The sequence below is a fragment of the Squalius cephalus genome (assembly GCF_949319135.1).
Source record: "Squalius cephalus genome assembly, chromosome: 6".
NCBI classification, from domain to species: Eukaryota; Metazoa; Chordata; class Actinopteri; order Cypriniformes; family Leuciscidae; genus Squalius; species Squalius cephalus.
Window position 1 is genome coordinate 11,643,101 of NC_137127.1, and position 23,216 is coordinate 11,666,316.

The window sequence follows — 23,216 nt, forward strand, 5'->3', positions numbered from 1 at the left end:
CTATCTATCTATCTATCTATCTATCTATCTATCTATCTATCTATCTATCTATCGTAATAATGTATGATTTGCAAAAATGAAAACCGCTGCTTCTGTGTAGATTAGAGAATCAAAGTGTATATGCGTTGTGCACACGCTACATTGATTATGGCCAAGCATGCGCCCTTAAAATAGCATATGAATAACATGCGCAATGCGCCACTGACTTTAAACTAGTTTTTTTTCGGTCTGTAGCGGAATTGTTTTCTAAACCTGCAAAATAGCATGAGGGAACGTTTGCGCTGGAACACGCCTCCTCTTTGCGCTGAACCGCCCCGGGGAGCGCAAGTGTATTTCCTAGTTTACCGATGTGCGTCTGTGGAGGGAAAAGTCCACTGTGCGTGGGTGCAAAATAGGAATGATACATGCGTCGGTGTACAAAGTCAATTGCGCTGGGTACAAGATAGGGCCCAGAGAGTCTTGAGGCACTGCAAAGTACATAAAGTTACTTGAACCGTGAAGGAGCATTAAAGAATTAATTTACCCAAATATGACAATATTCTCACCCTCATGTCGTTCCAAACCCGTAAGACTTTCGTTTATCTTCGAAACACAAATGAAGATATTTTAAATAAAATCTGAGAGATTTTTGTCCCTCCATTGACAGTCCATGCAACTAAAAGTTAAGTGTCCTTAAGTTAAGTGTGAGAAAGTCTTACTGACCCCAAAACTTTTAAAAGCGTAGATTAAGGTAACTCACATTTAACCTACTAAGTTTTTTTGGGGTTAAAATTATGACAATGTTTTACAGTGTAGTGCTATCTGAAATTTGTGAAGACATTGAAATGAAGAATGCTGAGCTCAAAGCTGCATTTCAGAGGAAAATATCTTTCAGAGAAAAACAGGAATTTCAAATGAGATTATATGTCAGGAAGAGCAGAACAAAAAAACACGCAAGATCAAAACAGATCATTAAATTTTCTGACTTCCTCTTTATCTACAGTGAATGGAAGTACCATCACTGCTGCACATCATGGGCATCAAGCCCTGAATATTTCAGCAAATGGCCCGTCACTAATTGCATAAGAGTTACCCCTTCACTAATGGCTCACAGGGACTGTGATGTTGGGCAGAGTCAGCACAACTGGCTTTCCATAAATATTTTGTGAAAGTCTGCTATAGCATCTGAATAACAGACTGATCTGGCGTTCTGTCATCATCGGCAAGGGCAGAGGCATCATCTGACAGATGAAAAGAGTGTTTCCTCCAAAAATCTGATGTGTGCTGAGGTTCACATATACACCTGCAATCTAAAATATGAAGTTTCACGTTCAATTGAGTGGTCGCGAATGATTTCAATGATATTGTCTTACTCTCTTGTGAATATCTCACTTTACATTATGTACAATTTTGCTTTAAGGTTTTTGCTCGGCGACAGACTTGCTGCAAGCTTGATGTTGTTAATGTTTTATTTCATCACTACTTCAGAGTTGGGTTGGCAAGATTTATCAATAATGTAGTGACATGAGGGGGTTAAGAGGGATGCCTATTCCTTCAGTTATAATATATGCGTTTTGCAGAATCTGATGTATACATGCAAATTTTTATCTCACTCTCTGTGCACATGCATTGCAGGAAAATGATGATTCATACTGATCACCAAAATCTGTATTTGTATTTAGTATGGTGTGGCAAAAGACTGGAGTTTTGGTCTCGGATTATCAAAATGTTTATATAAGTAAAAGCAAAGGAAAACATATAATATAATATATATATATATATATATGTATTTTATATTATATATGTTTCTATAGGTCTTGTATCAGAATTGATCATACCTACGGTTGATCCTTTATATTTTGAATGTATTTTTGTTATGGTGATTTTCCATTTAAATAAATGTATAATCATCGGGAGCATATACTGTACAGACCCTCTTCACCAGTGGAGTCCTTTAATTGCCTGATATCTACCATTAATTCTGTTTTTGGTAGAAATGAATTAATCTTATTAGGTGACTTCAATAAGAATTGGTTGGATAAGTCATATGATAAAGAGAAAAATGTATTTAATAGTTTAAATCTTACCCAATTAATTACTGAGCCTACTAGAATTACTTCTCGAACACAATCTCTTATTGATTGGATACTTGTTTCACACCCAAATAGATTTTTAAGGGCAGGTGTTATGTCTGATTGCTTTAGTAATCATTCTATTATATTTTGTGTATGGAAAATTAAAATACTTAAATTGCCACCAAGATGAATTAAAATCAGACAATATAAAAAATTGAATTTAGATTTATTTATTCATGATCTGATTTCTATTAATTGGAATAGATATCATTTAATTCCTAATGTACAAGACAGTATTAACAACAGTATAAACAACTTTCAAATTATTTATGTATTAATAATATCCTATCATCATCTTGATGTGTTTTCAGCTTCAGTTAATGGCAAGCTCACAGGTGCTATTTTTCTTGATTTAACCAAAGCTTTTGATTTGGTTGATCGTTATTTGCTTTTAGATAAACTTTATGCTATTGGTTTTTCTAAAAATACAGTTTTGTGGTTTAATTCATATCTGCATTACAGAAAACAATGTGTTGTCCTAAATGGGAATAAATCTGATCTTCTGATTCAACAAAGAGGTGTGCCTCAAGGTTCAGTTTTGGGACCACTTATTTTTTCCATTTATGTAAATAATCTACCATTACTTTTCAAAAACTGTCAGGTTCAACTTTACGCGGATGATACTATATACATCTAATTCTGATTCTATACAAATTCAATTATCTCTTCAATCAGATTTTAATACTTTACAAGACTGGCTTTTGGCTAATACATTAGTGCTTAATAAAACCAAGTCATATACTATGATCTTTAGTTCTACATAAACTTAATTCCAAAAGCTGTTCTTGTGTTGTATCATGTAAAGACGGTACTCCTTTGCGTAGAGTTGATACTATTAAATATCTTGGTGTATGGCTTGATTCTAAACTTTCTTTTAAACCACACATTAATCATGTTTTACGCAAAGTCAGTGTTGGAATGAGTATTTTGCATCGATCTCGAAATTGCTTTTCTCATAGAGTTCGTAAGAAACTTGTTTTTTAAATTAATATTTCCGTCCTTTGATTACTCTGTGGTTTATCAGACGGCACCGAAAGCTGATCTTGCCTCGCTTAATACAGCATATAATAGAATTTGCAGATTTGTTTTAGGATGTTCTTTTTACACTCATCACTGTACAATGTATGATGCACTCCAGTGGTCATCTTTGTGTGTTGAGAAAGCAGATTCATGGCTTCAATTTATATATATATATTATTTTTTTTAAACATATTTTTATTGAAAAACATGGAGCATAACAAGAACATTTCCAAAAAACAAAACATTTTATATATATTTTAACTATCTTCCCACCGCCACCCACACCCCTCAGCATCCAAAAAATTACACAGGTATAGAAGTTATTATACAAAGGCTAGGACAGACATGTCCACATATTTTCAAATACATAAGCACATCATATATACACATATCAATCAGTGGAGTGAGAGGTATTGCCTGTATCGATAGAAAATGTATAAAAAGATCCCATATTTTACGGTAATCTTTTAGTTTGCCCTTTATACTGTAGGTTATTCTTTCCAATGCAATACAATGTGACAATTTATATTTAAATGTATTTATTTTGATTATCCTAGTTATCTACAACAATACTTTGTACCCTATTCTTCAAACCACCAAGTTAGGCATTCTGTCTTGTTTCTCGTGCAAAAACACTTGGCAAAAGAGCATTTATGTTTAAAGCACCAATAGACTGGAATAATTGACCTGCAGACATTAGATCCATACATCATTTCGGTTGTTCAAACAATCTTTATTATCTTATTTTAAAGTGGACTGCATATGTTATCACATGTACTGTTAATTGTAATCTTGTTATGTTTTTTAAGTTGTAATTGTGTTACATTGTAAGGTGTACCCCCTCGAAAACGACATGATACATCTCAAGGGGTTAATCCTAATAAATTCTAATATTGTCACATTTGAGTCAAAATCAAGTACATAGTAAAATAAATAACATTACTATAAAATTTTAAATCTATAAAGTATCACAAAACTTTGTAAAGAGATTTTTCAACATTATTTTACATGTGAATTGCTACATCCAGACAAGTTTATAAAACTAAAAAGATAAAACGTGCTTATTTAATATATTAATTGATATTTTAATATTTGATCGTACTGTAACTGCCCTTCTCATTTAGTCCAAATTCCCTTTAATACAGTTGAAAAGGATTGCATCTGTCACACAACGGAAAAGAAGGTGATCGTATAAACAAAGTTTATTAATAGGATGCAGAGAACAAACAGTGGTCGATGGAAGGGTGAATGTGAAGTTCAAGCAGTTGCTGGGTGGAAAAATCACAGGTGCAGGTGGTTGAAGGATGCTACAGACTGAACATACACAACGGCTCGGGATCAGAAGACAGAAGACAGGCTGGAGTTGCAGCAAGAGATGACTCTGTACGTGGTTAGACAAGACCAGACAATGGTGTGCATGTTGTGTGAGGTATATAGTGCAGGTTGATGAGGAGGTGCATGTGCGTTGAATCAGTAATCCGGGGAGAGTGAACGAGTGGGTGGAGCGTGCTGATCTGGTGACGATGGGCTGACAGATGGTTGTGTCACCGTGACAGTATCACTGTATTAGAGTGCAAGTCTGTGTTTGTCCCTTTTCATATATGTTTGTTCTTTAACTCTTTTTTCAAGACATAGTGACAGGAATGCTAATAGTTATGTAACACTGCTAATTTCAGTTGTTCTTAACTTTCATTTCAGGAAAAATGTGAATGCAACACACAGTATACGTGTCATATTAATACAGATGTTATTTGAGGACAATGTCAAAAGTAAACAAAATGAACCTAGCCTAAATTTCCATTTAGAGAATCTTGAGGCACTGCAAAGTTAATAAATTTACTTGAATCCTGAATAAGATACATGAGAAGTATCAAGGAGGACACTATGTCATTCTACATTGTCAAACTGTCTGGGTGGAAGTGCAAATCTCTGTGGAAGTATTTCAAGAGCAGCCGTAAGATTTTTGTCCTACAGTAAATGTAGTTGCTGGTCATGCTACATGTTTGTCACTAAATTGCTGACTATCTTCTGCAGGACTTCGGTTCGCATACGGGTGGTTTCCAGGATCTCTTCATGATTAGCCCTTTCCTTGCTGTCGTAGTCAGTCACTACCTTGTTGGTAATTAGGGAGAGTCCAAACACACGCATCCCACAGTGCCGAGCGATCACCACCTCTGGAACGGTACTCATACCTAATTACAGAGAAACACAACACTCACCAAGGCTGCATTTTTTTTGACGAAAATACAGCAAAAATAGTAGAAATATTATTATAATTTAATTTTCTGTGAATTTTCAGCATCATTACTCCAGTCTTCATTCTAATACACTGATTTGGTGCTCAAGCAACATTTATTATTATTAATATCAATGTTGAAAAACGTTGTGCTGCTTAATATTTTTGTGGAAATCGTGATACATATTTGGAATAAAAAGAGAATGAATAGGAAGTTCAAAAGAACAGCGTTTATTTAAAATAGAAATCTTTTATAACATTAGAAATGTCTTTGCTGTCACTTTTGACCAATTTAACACATCCTCGCTGAATAAAAATGTCAATTTCTTTCAAAAAAATTCTTAGTGACCCTTAACTTTCAACTTTCAATTTCATTTTAAAATGACTTTAAGGTCAAACAATAATTTGCAGCAGAAGAGGAATATAAAGAAAAATAATATGTATACTTAAAAGTAAAAACTACAATATATATATAAGTATTATTCATTTTGAAGTAGTTTGTCATTTATAATAATTTATGAATTAATATAATATAATTAATATAATATATACAATTTATAATAATTAATAAATTATTATAATTATGATAATTAATTATACAATTTATAACTAATAAGTATGGAGCCCCGTACATGAGATGCAGGAAAAATATGTTTATCGTGGCCACAAATTAACAATTCATTCCAATGACTGATGACTTAAAACAAGGGAACGAATTAGTAAAACGTGCTGATGTAATAATTCGTTATTACATCAAGTAAATTAAGTAAATCGTGTGCACGATTGAACAATTCATTCCCTCGATTTATTAAATCATGGCCCTGTTGTACAAATGTGTTCCCTTACTTAAATCAAAACGAATTAGTTCAACGTGGCCACAATTTACTTATTTAAATTGAGAAAACTCATATGAGAGAACGAATTAAGAAATCATGGGAATGAATACTTAATTTATGGCCCCTATATATTTTTATCGGCCTGTCATGTTCGGGGCTTCATAAATAAGTCATTTTTGTGAAAAATAATATAATAATAGGTTCCTGCTCTGTCCCTCAAAGGGTGTCCTTGCTCGAAATTATGATATATGGTTATGGTTTTCATCTTCAAGCGATAATACGTCTTGCCCACTCATGACATTTTTCATAAAAGTGATATGTACATTACGTACCCACAGCATCCGCCCCAAGCAGCTGTAAAGCCCTGCATTCTGCAATTGTCTCATAGGACGGTCCAGCCAACATGCAGTAAACACCCTCCTGAAGGAAAGAGGCACAGCCCAGTTCTTGGGCAGTTTTCCTGGCCAACTGTGCCAATTCTCTATCATAAGCATCAGACATGCAGGGAAAGCGCACTCCAAATCTACAGGGACGTAACACAAATGTCAGTGATCATTAGACTGGTTGCATAAATCCTTAGAGAAATGCAAGTAAGATTATATTGCAAAGCCAATAGCAAAACAAAAGCTGAACTGTTAAAAACAAAGACAAAAATAAAAAAAGATATTGGTGTTAGGTAGAATTAGCCGTCTTTAAACATAATTATAAAAAAAGGATAGGTTTGTTTGAATAAAATGTATCTCAATTTACTAAATAGCAATTCACCTTTCCTCATTGCGTCCACACAGGGGATTTTGGCCAGCAAATCCAGGCATATTGATATGGTCTCTGATAAGCATGATGTCACCCACTTTAAATTCAGATTTGAGCCCTCCAGCAGCATTGGTCACAATCAGAGTCTCAATCCCGAGAAGGAAAAACACTCTCACTGGATATGTGACCTAAAACAGAAGGAGAAAACCCTGAGATTTAGAGCTGCTTTGACAAACTGTTCTCATCTTTATGAAACAGGAAATTAAAGACTGAAATCTGAATTGATATATGTGGTTAATATGCAGTTATCAAAACTATATAGTAGTTTAACTGTCCCCCAGCTTTGTCTAAATTGTCCATTTTAAAATAAATATTTTCACTAGACAATTGTGATTTGAAACTACATTTGAATTGATTCCCTCATGTGCATTGAATTAAGAATAGGGCTGTCAAACGATTAATCGCGATTAATCGCATCCAAAATAAAAGTTTGTGTTTACATAATATATGTGTGTGTATGGAGTATAATTATTTTCTATATATAAATACACACACATGCATATATATATATTTAAGAAAAATGTGTTATTTATATATAAAATATTTATATATAATGTAAATTATATATAATATAAATATATATACACAGTATATACATGCAAATATTTCTTAAATATATACATGCATGTGTGTGTATTTATATATAGAAAATAATTATACACCGTACACACACATATATTATGTAAAAACAAACTTTTATTTTGGATGCGATTAATCGCGATTAATCGTTTGACAGCCCTAATTAAGAAATAAGAAACAAACATATGACTGCTTTTTTACAACCCAGGCAAGAATATTTACAACTATTTAATCACTTTTTTAATTAAAAAAACATACCGAAGAATCATAAATCATAATGCCATACAGTATTTCACTTGGCTCCTGCAATAAAGAGTAAGCACTGTTTGATTTTTTTTTTACTTGATCACAGATGTTGGAATGTTGTGTGCTGTAAAAGTTTATAGGAGGCGATTGGGTCAGCTGTCAAATGTTAACTATTCTCTGTTATACTTAAATTGCTGATAGCAGCACTGAGAAGTCAATGGTTAAGTGCAGAATAACCTCTGTGTTAGTGTTGTGGTATATTATTGCTCAAGGAAAAGAAAAACTGAGATGATTCTTGACTTATGAGATGATTCTTTTAATTATCAACTAACAATGTGTTTTCATTCCAAACGCATGTGCTTTTGCATGTGCTGGTTTTGTTTAATGCTCATACTTTTAAGATTTTAAAAATGAAACTTACCGTGGCAACGTTATAGCCCTCGTAGAAATGGAAACGGCCTTGCATGCAAACACACTGCTTCCCATTCAGCTCTCCGAACACCAGCTGACCTTTATGTCCTTGCACTGAAGAGACGTGAGGGTGTGTATTTTTAATGTTTGTTAATGCAAATAATAATCAAATAATGACAGTGAGCGATAAACGTCAGCACTGTCTTTTATATATTTAGAATAGAATAGAATATGAAACAATACTCTCTGAATGGGTTATGAATGGTACACCAAAGGTTTATGTGAATTTAGCAATCTGTCTCCTACCTGTGCTGTGGGGAAAGCGCGGGATTTCGTCGTAAGGAAACACATTCTTGTTGTCCAGCAGGTCAGCCAATCCACCGAGTCCTGAACCACAGATAATTGCCACTTTGGGCCTGAAGTCTGTTTTAGCAAGCAGCCAGTCTGCTGTTTCTTTGTACTCCTCATAGCTGTAGCTAGATAGAAACAAAACATTGTTTTTTTGCTTAATATTTTTTTGATGGGGCTGGCATGCATTAAAATCACACGTGTCACAATAAAGTACTGTTGGATAACGTCTGACTAACCTACCTACGTTCCTACGCAACATAACTTGGTTATGAAATATGAAGGTGTAAGAAGTGCAATGACCCAGTCAAGTTGCTTTGAGAGTGAGGACAAATCAGCTGACAGCAGCATTCAGAATAGATAAAGAAAAGTACCTATATACTACAGTAAAAAAGTTTTTATTTTATTGTATTTTTTATCCTTGTCATTTGTTATGCTATTGTGTTGAAGTATGTTGAATTATCTCTTCTCTTTGACAGTCATTTAGCTGAACAATCACTGTAGTAAATAGTCATGTTTCTTACCATACAAAGCTAATGGACGGTCAGTTGAGTTGTAACTATATGCAAATCAAATATATTCTCTGTTAAGTATCCAGCTAAAATATATTTTAGCTGGATACTTAACTATCAAAGCTGGCTAATTGTAGCAAATTATAAAGAGCATCTGTTAATGTTCAAGAATACTTAGGCCAAATAACTTACGCTTTTCAGTAGGTGGTTAAATATTCACTTGCTGTCTTTATGCACTCAATATGACAATGCAAGTTACTAAAGGAAGCAACCGCAGAATGCTTTCTGCTTCTCAAGGAGTGTCTGTCATTATTTAACTATACTTTCACTATACTCTGAATTATTTTATAGTCTTTTAAAACTGAAAAAAAAGTAGTTGGACTGCCCACATTTATGATCAGAAAGCCTTTCATAGCTGTAGGGCACGAACAAGAATCATATTGAGTAGGAACTAGGAAGAGCTGAATGGCCGAGCTGTAAGCATGCGCTGTCCGTGGTGCTGCAGGGCGTTGCGGGATCAGCACTTTCCATTCAGAGAGCTGAGCTTCAAACACATGCTACGCGACTCAAAGCTCAGTGAGAATGCACAATAGACCTCTTATTTTACAATTCACAGCTCTGCCTTTTTTTTTTTTTTTTTTTTTTTTGAAAAGGCCTGCCAACTGAACAGCCATGTCCTCATTTGGGACCGTTTTCATAGCTGTTTTTTCCCACAGGTTTAATAGCGCAGCCTGTCTCTTTAAGAGCCTGCGTATTATTCTGAGCACATCCACCAAAGCTGAATAGGAGGATTCTGGTTACGCAACCATAATCACAAGTAGCTGATTTTATAGATAGCTTATGTTATTAGAAATGTTGAATTTCATTCAAGCATCAAATCGACAGCAAATTATTTATTTTTTTACAATGGAGGGTGCATAGTGGAAGAAATATGATAGGCTAAATAAACTATCGCCGTCCAAACAGTCAGGACAGAGACTGCCTGAATGTAAATCATACAGGTTTATTTAAAATGATCTACCATTTACTTCAGGTTGATCTATGATATAACGCCTTGTTTGATGGGATGGAAATTTAAAGCGACAGTTGTCATGGCGACTTCTCACGAATGTAATAACATATTTTTCTTCTCACTAAGATTTCATTTAAGCATTCTGATATGATGTAGGAGATTAATTTGGCAGGTCTGGCGTTCATTCGTTTCTCCCCTTACCTGCATTCGCTGGATGTTGACATGTCCGCAGCGGCTGGTCGAGGGATATTGTCGGCACGAGCAATAATACAGAACAGCCTGAGCGAGAGGTCAAACACCCGACGTTCTCGTGGGAAGGGTGGCGTGACGAAGGAGGAGTCGCTCTTACAATTCGTTTCTTAAACAGGGCTAGTTGTACTAATCCAATTTTCTGTCAGAATGGGCCGCTCACTGACCCGCAGTTAAAGAGCCTTGAGATCTGTCATCCTGCCAGGACCAGCACAGCCGTGTAGCCTAGTGGTGCATCACAGCAGGGGAAACAACGTGCTTCTCTGTAGTTTAACTCGAGTGTCCAGGGAAACGGTTAAAGTGCAATTTGTCACGCGCAGAGATTATGCATGTAAAAAAGAGTTTGCCACAGCCTCATCTGCACTTAAAAATAAAAGTTCTTATTGACAATGATGTAAGAACCTTTCATTGAACATTCCAAGTTCTTCACTGGTTCTTTGAAGCCACTTAGGTTAAACAAATGTAATGGTTTTGAGTTGGTTATGGTTCTTTGGAGATTAGAAGAAGCTCTTGATGTTTTATTATACGTTCTTCAGATAAGTGTATTGGTTTCTAGGCTGTAGACATTGAGGGGATATTGATCGGTCAAATTAGCTACGACCAATTTGGGTGTTTCAGTGGTTAATTCTTGAATTGTTGCCCATCCAATTCAGAATATGTGATGCTTTAAAACTCTTTTTGGATTTGTTTTAAATAAGAGTATGTGGATTATAAAGCGTTGCTTCAGTCAAAATTAAAATAAATATAAAATAAAGAATATTTAAATTATAACATTCATGAAAAAAAAGAGAAATGTATTCATTTCTTTGCTTGTTCAGTCATGCATTATGCTATTGATCATATGATCAACACTTGATCAACACTTGAACTCTGGAAATGGGTGGACAAAGGCACAATGAATGGATAATGAGTGAGTGAGTAAAAATAGTCTTAGTTAGATGCATGACATTTTTTACTTGTTTTTAGTGAAGATGTGAAAGTAAAATTAGGTCCTGCATTTGATTTGGTAGGAATGAAAATGAATGAATTGATTTTGAATGATAATTTATAAATCTTTAAAGACTGACCTTCTGTGAGCTACGAGGTTGTTAATCGATGGTATTTGCTTCTGCTGAAGCTGTCAGCCTGCATTATTTCAGCTTATTTTTAAAATAATTGTCTAATAGTGGAATTCCTGGTGAAAAACTACATTACCCATGATGCTGTACAGAAAATTACACCAATCAGAGTAAACAAAAGCAATTCTCTAAAATAGCTCTTTAAAATAGCCCACTCCAATGAATCACATGACTTAATCAAGTCTATCTCCCTACACTCACAAAATTCTGCAATGTTTGTATATATACATATATATATGCATATGTTGATTCACCTTGTAGCTGACTGGCTTGGTTCATGGCTTATAACTCTTTAACAAAGACTTTTTCTTAAATCCCTAAAAAATATCCGGAACCAGTGCCGCTGAAAAACTGTTGCAGTCTATTGGGACTGAAATTCGAGTGATATTCGAACAAGAAAAAAAATGTTGATTTTCGATTATTGGGAATTTATTGGATGCTTGTAGTTTGCTATAGATAGATCTTATTCACAGCATCTTTTATTTTTAATGGGAATTAAAATCTCTTCAAGCGGGTTAAACTGTTATTTAATGTGCTTTTGGATTGTTCTACTGACGAAACACTGCAAAAATATCTTTCAGAGAAACTGTAGAAAATCATGAGTGATCTAGGAGCTTTTACAGTTTTTACAGTGGATGCCATTGAAAACACGACAAGTCTATCCCTCACAGCCTCGCTTTCATACCTGCCATAACGCTGCTCTGAATGAGGAGACTATTTCTGCAATGTCATGTGAGTGACAAGTTGTCCCGCCCTCACACCAGTAAACACGTCATCAGAGAAGAGAAGTTGTTGCAAGTTACTAATATTCCATTAAAAACAATAATTGTCCATTTTGATTTCATGGTGACTTTAATTTAGTAGAAGTTACATGGGGACAGTCTATTTGCCTAATGTTACACTGAACTTTCAGGAAAAATACTCCATGATTTTAGGCAGTTTTCACTCTTGATGTGGTGTATCTACTGATGAGCACCTCAATATGAATGTAAAGTGTAAAATAAAATGTTGTTCAAGTAACGTTAGGCCTATATTTTCTCTGCCATTGTTCCATGACATTCCATTATGCTGTCTCATACAGTCTACACTTTGCAGTTCTTACAGATTTTAATCAAAGTAAATACGAGCACAAGGGAAAGGTACACTTTGTTTGTGGTTTTTAAGTTGCTATGGTACAGATATCTTCAGCTACTGCTCGGGCCCAAAACTCACAGCGAATCCCAGGGCTTCTTTACACATGCGCACCAATCAGAGAACTGTTTACTGAAAACGTTCAGTACCCCGGTGCCATGGTAACCACCAAGCTCAAAGTGGAGAAGTGTACGCTGGCGGAAGAGCCTTCACAAGAAATTAGCTGGGATTTTAAATAATTTCTTTATTATTTTGTATTATTTAAACACTTAGTTTGTAATGTCGCTATGTTGTTATTTTACAAATATATTTTTTAAAACGTCCTGGACGTGTTTTAAACGATAAACACAACTTTACCAAATAAACGACCTCGCGTGCGAATGGCGTCTAGCCATCTGCTTCTCGGTTTAACAGTTCTCGTATGTTTCGCTTGTCATCGACAGTCAAGAAAGAAACCAGATATGTCTGTCATTAATATTTGATTTCAACTTTATACATAAACTAAGCGCGAGTACGTTTGTTTCACAATGCCAGGCTCGAATGTCCAAGCATCTCAGTCAAACCTCCGCAGTTCACGCGAGAAGATGCCAGTGGGATTCAAAACAAAAGTAGTGGCTCCCCGAAATCCCAAGCTGGTAAAACGGGAGACGAATTCCGCAAAGGTGAGCACTTTAATATATCTTAATACTTTGTTTTTTCACGTTGATTGTAAAGCATCAGGTCACCCTTATCATGCATTAAATCTCTGCCTCCAAACGGAGCACTAACTATTATATAGTACCTTAAACTACTATTACTGCTTTTAAACTACTCACAAAACTTACATTAACATACTAGACTTGCGGTACTTTTACTAGGACACCAAAAAGACTGTATGTTTTAAATAACAAAACTAGTTATTAAAAGTGAACCACATCCTACTCAACATTTTTGATGTAGTGTAGGATGAGTAAGTGCATTTTGATGTTCCTTTTTGATTGACAGATGGTTGACAAACACAAAAATGGAAGAATCTGTAAAACCTGTTCATTGTCACTGGCCACTTTATTAGGTCCACCTTGCTAGTATTGAGTTGGACCCCCTTTTTACCTTGACTTGATTCTTGGTTAGTATAGATTCAACAAGGTCCTAGGAACATTCCTCAGAGATTTTGGTCCATATTGACATGCGACATGATAGCATCATGCAGTTGCTGCAGATTTGTCGGCTGCACATCCATAATGCGAATCTGCCGTTCCACCACATCCCAAAGCTCTATTGCTCTTTGGATTGAGATCTGGCGACTGTTGAGGCCATTTGAGTAAACTCATTGTCATGTTCAAGAAAATACTTTGAGATGATCTGAGCTTTGTGACAAGTAGCCATCAGAAGATGATACACTGTGTTCATAAAGGGATTGACATGGTCAGCAACAATACTCAGCTGTGGCGTTTAAACGATGCTCAATTGGTACTAAGGGTCCCAATGTGTGCCAAGAAAATATCCTGCACACCATTACACCACAAGCAGCCTGAACCGTTGATACAAGGCAGGATGGATTTAGGCTTTTTATGTTGTTTACACCAAATTCTGACCCTACCATCTGAATTTCGCACAATACTCATCAGATCAGGCTACGTTTTTCCAATCTTCTTCGCTCCAATTTTGGTGAGCTCGTGTGAATTGTAGCCTCAGTTTCCTGTTCTTAGCTGACAGGATTGGCACCCGATGTGTTATTCTGCTGTTGTAACTAAGAGCATCTGTTTCAAGGTTCGATATGTTGTTGAGTTTAGAGACGCTCTTCTGCAGACTTCGGTCGTCTGTTGCCTTTCTATCAGCTCGAACCAGTCATTCTCTTCTGATCTCTGGCATCAATCAGACATTTTTGCCCACAGAACTGCCGCTATTTTCACTATTTTCTCTTTTTCGGCCCATTCTCTGTAAACCTTAGAGATGGTTGTGCGTGAAAATCCTAGTAGATCTGCAGTTTCTGAAATACTCATTCATTCCAGCCCGTCTGGCACCAACAACCATCCCACATTCAAGGTCATTTAAATCACCTTTCTTCCCCATTCTGATGCCCAGTTTGAACTTCAGCAGATTATCTTGACCATGTCTATCTACATGCTTAAATGCATTGAGTTGCTGACGTGATTGGCTAATTAAATATTTGCGTTAACGAGCAGTCGAACAGATGTACCTAATAAAGTACCCAGTGAGTGTATATCTGCTGTACCATGTATGTGTAATCACTTTTTGGGATTGTAATGGGATTGTTGGGGATTGTAATTTTGCTTACTGTAATGTCTCTCTCTTATCTTTGTTTGTCACTTAGACCCTACCAGTGTATGTGTGAATAAAGAGTGTCTGATGTCTGATTGTCAATGTATTGCAATATAAAACACAAACAAACGCACACTCTACTCACAAAGCAGCTTTACAAAGAATAATTAATACTATATGGACAATTGCTGCAGAATATAGGAAAATATATAAAATATATAAAAATTCCTATATAAATACACACACACACACACACACACACACACACACACACACACACACATATATATATATATTTATATAGGAAATACACACACATGCACACATACTGTGTGTAAATGCACTCATAACAGTCTGCAAATGTCTTTCCAGATGATTCCATCAGTATATGCTCGAGAAATGTGCCAGACTACAGAGGAGCGATTATCAAACACTTACGAGGTGCATCCGCCCCGCATCCTGGAACTCTTAGACATGAGTGAGGCCACACATCACAAGGTAAAATACCATCATTTTAGCATGCTCAGCTCCAGCACTTAATTAATTAGTTTGCTCTTCTACATCACTGGTTCCAAGTATCTAAGTAGCAACATTTTCAAAGTTGATTAAGGACATCATTATAATAGTTTCTCTCTGGGGAGATACTAGAGGCTTTTATATTGATTTGTATATTTGTATATGATAGCAAATATACCTTATTCAGAGCAGCGCCATGACATGTTTGAAAACGAGGCTGTGAGGGATAGACTTATCTTGTTTTCAATGGCATCTGCTGTAAAAAGCTGTACAAAGCTCCTAGATCACTCATAATTTTCCACAGCTCATATTTTCTAGAGTTTTTTGTCTACTGAAATATCTTGGAAAAATATTTTTGCATTGTTTCATCAGCAGAACAATTAAAAAACATATTCAATAACAGTACAACCCACTGAAGAGATGCATGTCTATCCCTCACAGCCTCACATTCATTCCTGTTAAAAATCAAAGACGGTGCAGCTGTGAATAAGGTCTATGGCAATTGTTTACCTTTATATGGTAAAGTAAGGTGACCAGATTTCTGAAATGGAAACCTAAGGACGTTTCCTAGTTCGGTGGTCAAAAATGCCATTGAATTCTCACTTGTTATTATCTATGAATTTAAAAACAGGGACAATGAATGTTTCTAAAAATTATTATTAATTATTATAATAAAAATGATATAATATTATTATAATAAATAATTATTATGATGCCTGTATTAAAACCCTGACTGTTTTTAATACAATTCAGCAAAAATCACTATTATATAGTAACTAGCCTATTGCAAAAATCCAACAAAAGCAGTATTATATCATAAAAGAATTATGACTTTACACGTTAAACACATTACAAAAATAATGTACGAATATGAATTTAACAAATATTTTTTAACATTCTTTTTTGTATTTAATCATTTTCCTAATTTTCATCATTATTTTATGTTTGCGCTTTTGGAAATGGATCTTTACCATCCCTCATTATTAGGCTTATTATTTTGCATTTTTGGCTCATTTTGAACAGAATGTATGTGGTTTCTGCAAATGTTATCGTTGCAAGTGTAAATGTTTAGTTGATTGTTGTTTTATTATTTATACATATTGGTAATTTATTCAAAATAATTAATACTTTCACCCATGTACACCAGTTAAGATATGTGTGTGTGGGAATTGCTGCATTGTGACACAATAGAATGTGAGATAAACTAGATGTGACAGATATAATTATACATGAACATCTTCTCAATAACAAATACAAGATATATAAAGAATATTGTTTTTCTCCCTTAACACACCCCTGTTTTAAATGAGCTTATTTCACATTAAAGTTGAAATAAGGAAGCCATTTCCTACATTTTACATTGAATCAGATATCTTCTAAGAGTTTGATTTTGACTTGATTTGCTTTTTATAGTTTTCCTCATTAGATTTGGACCAGGCCATGTTTCAGCCGTACCCCTCTGAGATTGTGTTCCAAAACTACTCACCATTTAAGACGTACAAGGTGCCCTTAGAGCTGCGGAACAGTGACAAGGTGACTTTCATGTATCTGAATTGATCATACAGTGTTTTATATAACCACACACTAAATGTATTAATATATCTTAACATAAATAAATAATATGATAAATCACAGTATGCAATTTTGTTAACACTTGGTAGTTTGTAGTTCGTGCCATTCTGATTTACACCATTCAACATCTTGCACTATTCCTTTAAGACAAATAGAGATTATCTTGTTCATTTTCATGTGTAATGATCACTGGCTTGACATGGACATGCTGCTGACTATTGCAGGTTCCTCGACTGGTAAAGGTGATCGAAGAAGACTCACTTTATTTTAAAGTGGTCAGCCCATTAGATGCTAGTAAGAAAGTGGCCCCAGGCATGGCATCTACGTTCACCATTTTATTTACTCCACAAGAGAACAAGGTAAAATTTATACGCAACATCTGCAGCTGACTCTCACATATTGCCATTCGCTTGTAAATCAATGAACAGACCAAAGAAATGTTAGGAAACATGCAAAAACTGCCACACAGTTATTTTGAAGGATCCCAGGGGTCTTTAATTGTGTCTCTCCAACACAACGTGGGAAGTAATAATTCGTTACATTTATAACATGGAAGGGGGAATCTCCTCAACCACCACCAATGTGCAGCATCCACCTGGATGCTGCACATTGACGTAAACTTCAATGTCAAGTTTTATTTAAATGTTTAACATATCTTTGAGAAATCTGAGAGAGTGCTTTGGTAAGCACAGGAAACTGGAGGCTTAGTGTTTCCACCACAGCCACTCATCGGTCCATTAGTGGCTCTTTTGCAGTCTCTAATGTGACCTGCTAATCTATTTTGGTTTGGCAAAACATTAACACAGATTTCTTAATACTGTCATTCCAATTAAGTCAGTTCAAATTGAGTTGTGGTGGCCCAGTCAGAGAAAGACAATATTATTTCCTCTCTTGCTTGTATTTTCTGTCAGGTTCAGATCCAAGGGTCTTTTTGCATGTAATTATTATGGATTAACTCCTCAATGCAATAATTCCATAATCCTGGGGTTTATTTAAATTAGGATTGATTAAAGAAACCATATGTACCAGATATATAGTACCATATTATATTTAGTTTTTTTTTAAGCCTTGTCTTCTTCAAGGCTTTATCTTGCTCTATATGTTACCACTGACTTTCATATGCCTGTAAATGTAGGATTACATTCACAGACTCCTCTGTGTGACTGAACGTGAGAAGTTTGAAGTACCCATCCGTGCAATTGGGCCCCGTGCCATCTTGGACTTCCCAGATAGTCTGCATTTCCAAGTTTGTCCAGTCAAGTGCTTGTCCCAGAAAACACTGCTTGTGCGGAACATAGGAAATTGTGAAGCTAAATTCCAGCTCAGCACACGCAGGTAAAAGAGGAGTGACATTGTGGTGTGTAGATGATTTCATTTTTTGATTTATGACTGACACTTTCTTTTTATGATTGCGTCTATATGTTCCCCCACAGCCCATTTTCTGTAGAACCATCTGTAGGTACTCTTGATGTTGGTCAAAGCATGCAAGTTACCGTTGAGTTCTTGCCAAAAACCACTGGGGATCACAGCCAGGTTTTGCTGCTGCATTACCATTCAGGTACTTACTGCTAATTACATCACCACAATCTGCTCTTCCTACAAACTCCTCCTCTGCAACACACTGCTATATGTCACTGTGACACAGGCACTGATTTCCACATGCACCCACTTGCGTCCTACTCAAGAGGTGTAAATGATCTTAATATTAGCCTTCATCGTTAATGTCTGTTCATCTTTATATTTTCGAATTATTCTCTTCTGAGAATAGCTTTAATATACTGTGCTCTTTTTACTACCCACAGATCACCATAATGCACAGAAAATAATGTAGATGGCATTTTAAAGTAAATTTAGGCTGAAAAACATCACATTGACTCATTGACTAGCCAAATTGCGTTGTTCTTTTTGAGGCAGTATATATTTACATGACTTTTCTCAAGGTTTTGTGAAATTGAATATATTATTCTTTAGGTGTTGATTACCCTGAGGTTATTATGATTAAAAAGCATCAGTTATTTTTGTTCTATTTGAGCTTGAATATTTTATTTTTGTTCTTTCAAAGGGCCCTTTAGGCAAATAGCTATATTAATAATAAATCCTATTATCGGATTTTATCAGACCGGGTGCCTGGTTAATCTTATAATATATCGTATATCAGGATGGACTGGTTACACCTCTACAAAATTGTCATTTTGTAATCTAATTCAAAATCCAATAGTTAATTTGTTGTTAGGATTCATTTGATTACATCTTAATGCTGAATCACTGTTTTACCTGAATCAGCTGTAGGTGGATAGGCAGTATTTATAGACAATATGGTGCTAAGAAATTTTTAATTAAAGATCATGTGCTTGGGTAAGAGGGTGTGTTTAAACTGACATACTAGTGTGTGCATGATGAATTATTGTCTGTGTGAATGTGCTTGTATATTTCAACATGTAGTCCAGCATGTGGTTTAGGTATATGTGTGTGTGTGTGGTTTGTGCAGGTGCTCTGCCTGTCTCACTGAATAAACACACAGGTCTGCTGAAGGCCATCGGCATTAACTTTTTAATATGCATTCTGTTCTAAAAATACCACTTTGTGCCCATCAGGGGAGTATCATTTTTAATTTAGCGCCTTTTCCTGTCTCCTCCTCATTTATGTTTAACGCGAAGCTGCTTTGGAGCATGTCTTCATTGGTTTGGTTCTGGGATTGGCAGAAACATCTCCCTGGAGTCCCAGTTTCATCTCAGATAAGCACAGAGACCTCTCTCAAGTCTCTAAAGGTGCTCTCTCTGTGCAGCGTATTTCACAGGGCTGAAGTTTGAGAGTAATTATTCTTTTCAGTAAAAGCCAAACCTGATAGTGTGTATTGTTCAGATATGATGGCCATTTTAAAAGAGTTTCTGTTGTTGATGTTTTTGTGGTTGCTAATGTGCTATAGAGTATCTTGTGGTTAGGTTGTAGGATTTGTTAATTTCATCGTTCAATGAACATACTGTAGCTGTGCAAATGTCAGTGCAGTAAAAAAAAAAAAAAAAGTATGTCTAAAATTAAGAAATATGTATTTTGTGTAAACACCTTAAGTAAAAACAAAAAGTATGTTCCTATTTATTTTGTTAATTTTACCTAAAGGTACACTATGTAACTTTTGGCCCTTTAGCCAAAAAAAAACATGTGCATGTGTTTTGTGGAAGAACATTGTTTTGATTGTGCTTAGGCTCTGCGTGACTGCAGATGAATTTGTTTATCATACTGCTCATAAAACATTCACTAGCCTACTAGGCTTAAGAGATATAAGCAGTTTAGATGGAAAGGATCTGAAGCTGAGTAGCTGAAGACGTTACTGTAGCTCTACCTATTAATTGACATGGTACTACCTTGAAAATAAATTCCAGCACAGCGCTACAACAACCATGACGAGATGACACTTCACAATAGATAATGCTTTACAATAAACTCTGTTTGAGGCAATTTATCTGTTCAATAAAATACCTTACTTACTCACCTGATAAAAAAAAAAAGGCATCTCTGCATCACTTTTTCAACATTTGAAATCTCTCAGTTCTTGACATCTCTTAAAAGCCAAGCCAATGTTGATTCTTATTTTATTACGAGCTCTGTGGTGTTCTCTTTTTTTCCAGTAGACTCTCCTCTTTTCAGCTTCCCCAGAGGTTCGAGATTAAGCATGCTCCATGTCAACCTTTCTCACACGTTGTGACAACTAACCTAGGCCACTCCCACAACATACATGTGCCAAAGTAGACGGAGCACCTTTTCTCTATTTACAGATATGACAAGACTCTCACGGGCGAGTGACGTATGTACGCAATTTCCCATGAAAACCATCCCGTCAGTTTTAAAATATAAACACTTATAATAGCCTTACCATGGGATTGATGATATATTCTTCTCCTTCTAGCGTGTTTTCCACAAGTGTGGAGTCCGCTCTCGGATCTTGGTATACTATTTTGCACGGTCAAGTCCCCCGTTTGTGTATAATTTGGTGATCTTTAACTGCTTCGATTGTATCCTGCCATCTTTGCTTTGTCCATCAACGTGGCCATTTCCCATCCACCATGAAGTGTCAGCGACAGTGCCTGGTGCAGCTCGTAGAACGTGCCAATACCATTGAAGCTTTGCTGAATTTTCTCCGTAATTGGTGCAACACCCGTTTGCCGCCGGATTGTATCATTACAGCAGTGGTTAAGGAGAGACACACCAGTAATCCAATAACCAGTAACATCTCCATAACGTGGAGAGAGTGCCAAGTGCTTTTGGTAACTGGCCAGCATTCGGCTCAATACAGCTCAACTGTACTTACTACGTACCACTGTACGTACTACTGTACGTACTGGACTTGAGATGGATTGGTATGCGTTTATCGCATAGAACTCCAGTGACTTCTTTCCAGCGCATCCAGTTTACCCTCCCACGCACTTCATTATTGATACCACAGTCACTTTGCAGGCGCAATCCTAGGTACTTAAAGCTTGTTGTCTTCATCAGGGCTTCGCCACTAACCAGGATGTTGCCATCAGAAGGATTGGTTTCCAAATATTCTGTTTTCTTGATGTTGAGGCGTAAGCCATATTGGCTGAGGTGGTCATTCAATGCCTGGACTTGGTGTTCCAGTTCTTCCCGGTTGGGTGGCAGCCAGGTTAATGTCCTTTGCATAGAGCAGGGCCCATGGGACACCCTGTTGCAGGTCTCAAATGATAGTGACCAAGACCAGGATGAAGAGTAGCGGCCACAATGCTGAGCTTTGGTGTACACCAACCTTCACAGGAAAGCTAGCAGAAATGCCATCTTTCATGACTGCTGGTGTTTTCATAGAGCAGTTGAACCAGTTGCAGCACCCGGTCGAAAGCCTTTTCAAGATCAAGAAAGGCTATATGCAGTGGCTTCTTTTTCTTCGGTGCTTTTCCTCGCATCACTGGTGCTCATTGTGTGTGATAGGAGGCAGATAGGGTGGTAATTTAAAACATTCCGCTGGGTTTGCCTTTATTCTTGAAAATAGGGACTGTAATTATTGTGGTCCAGTTGGTTGGTACATGCCAAAGTCGACGTGACATTGAAGAAAGTTGCTAGCCATTCAATCGTGGTGACACGCAGCTCCTTCAACTTCCAAAAATCCACTGGCCTGGTCCTTCATGCTATCAATGGCTTTGGCAACTTCTTCAGTTGTAATACGAGGGATTGAGCCGACATTTGGGATGCCTTCAGGAACCGGCGAATTTGGATTCGATGTTGGATATCTCCTTGAAATAGTGTTGTCAGCGTTACAAGATCTCACTCCTTTCTGTAGTCATCGACCATCCTTGTCTTTTACGCACCTATAGTGTTCAATATCTTGTGCCCTTTGGTGCTCGCTTTCGCTAGTCGGTAGATGATATTTTGACTCATTATTTAAATTGTGTTAATTTTAAACAAACAAAATGTTATATAGTGTACCTTAATTTGTTTAAGTGGATTTACTGAATTCCATGTGTTAAATAAAATTTTTCATTAAAAACTTGCAAAATATTTTTTTTCCCCAGTGTTGTAAAGCTTCAGGGAATGTCCCTGGATTTTGTTTTAATTCTCTTTGACAAAAGAGAGCTCTGGATGAAGGTATCAAAAAATGATTATATTAGTCTTATTTAAATCTTTGATCTCAAGGTTGTAGCTTTTCAGTCAGTCACCAAACAATTGCCTGTACACATGATGTGCTCAGATCTAAAGGTTAATGTCCATGTTACTTATTGACAACCAGCCGACATGTTTAATATAAACATCTAAGGTGCAATCTGGGCTGTCTTTAACTGCACTGTTCTGTCTTTCCATTAATAATGGACTACAACGCTAAAGAGATATTGATGCTCATGTAGTCCTCTGAAACCATAATGTTTAATTACCAATAGCTGGAAGTAAGTAGAGACACTATCTCCTCTAAGCAACACCGTAAAGGATGAGTTACTTAATCTGTCCTACATTTTCAAATGCCTCCCAGCTGTTTTGCTTCATATCATCTGCCTTATCTAGGCTGCAGAGTTTGCCCATTGACTCTAAAATATGTATAAGGAGCCAAAAAGCCCCGGGTAGCAGCTGCAGCAGTGGGACAGAGGGGATCCCACCCACTAGTACACACTCAGTGTGACTTCTTCTTATACAGTGAAAGCTATTTCCTTTCAAGGGACACTTGGGTTTCTTCAAAGGATATCCCTCCTATCATTTCTGCCTGTAAATAGGGAATGCATGCATGGAACAGCATGACAAA

The 23,216-nt window shown here is 36.3% G+C and overlaps 2 protein-coding genes across 2 annotated transcripts in view; one reads left to right on the forward strand and one right to left on the reverse strand.

Annotated features, from left to right (window-relative positions):
• Window positions 1-3,319: 3,319 nt before the first annotated feature.
• Window positions 3,320-10,614, reverse strand: pnp6 (purine nucleoside phosphorylase 6). Its single transcript, XM_079874318.1, has 6 exons — window positions 10,329-10,614; window positions 8,562-8,731; window positions 8,266-8,369; window positions 6,972-7,147; window positions 6,539-6,729; window positions 3,320-5,326 (listed from the first exon to the last, which is right to left on the reverse strand). The coding sequence occupies exons 1-6, from the start codon at window positions 10,349-10,351 to the stop codon at window positions 5,130-5,132; spliced, it is 861 nt and encodes a 286-aa protein (XP_079730444.1). The 5' UTR covers window positions 10,352-10,614; the 3' UTR covers window positions 3,320-5,129.
• A 2,375-nt stretch (window positions 10,615-12,989) lies between these two features.
• The window catches only part of hydin (HYDIN axonemal central pair apparatus protein), a 69,418-nt gene continuing 59,191 nt past the window's right edge, over window positions 12,990-23,216 (forward strand). Inside the window, exons 1-6 of the mRNA XM_079874719.1 lie at window positions 12,990-13,287; window positions 15,260-15,385; window positions 16,817-16,936; window positions 17,200-17,334; window positions 18,111-18,310; window positions 18,409-18,533. Coding sequence (XP_079730845.1) covers window positions 13,153-13,287; window positions 15,260-15,385; window positions 16,817-16,936; window positions 17,200-17,334; window positions 18,111-18,310; window positions 18,409-18,533 — 841 coding nt within the window. The 5' untranslated portion in view covers window positions 12,990-13,152. The remainder of the gene's footprint in view (window positions 13,288-15,259; window positions 15,386-16,816; window positions 16,937-17,199; window positions 17,335-18,110; window positions 18,311-18,408; window positions 18,534-23,216) is intronic.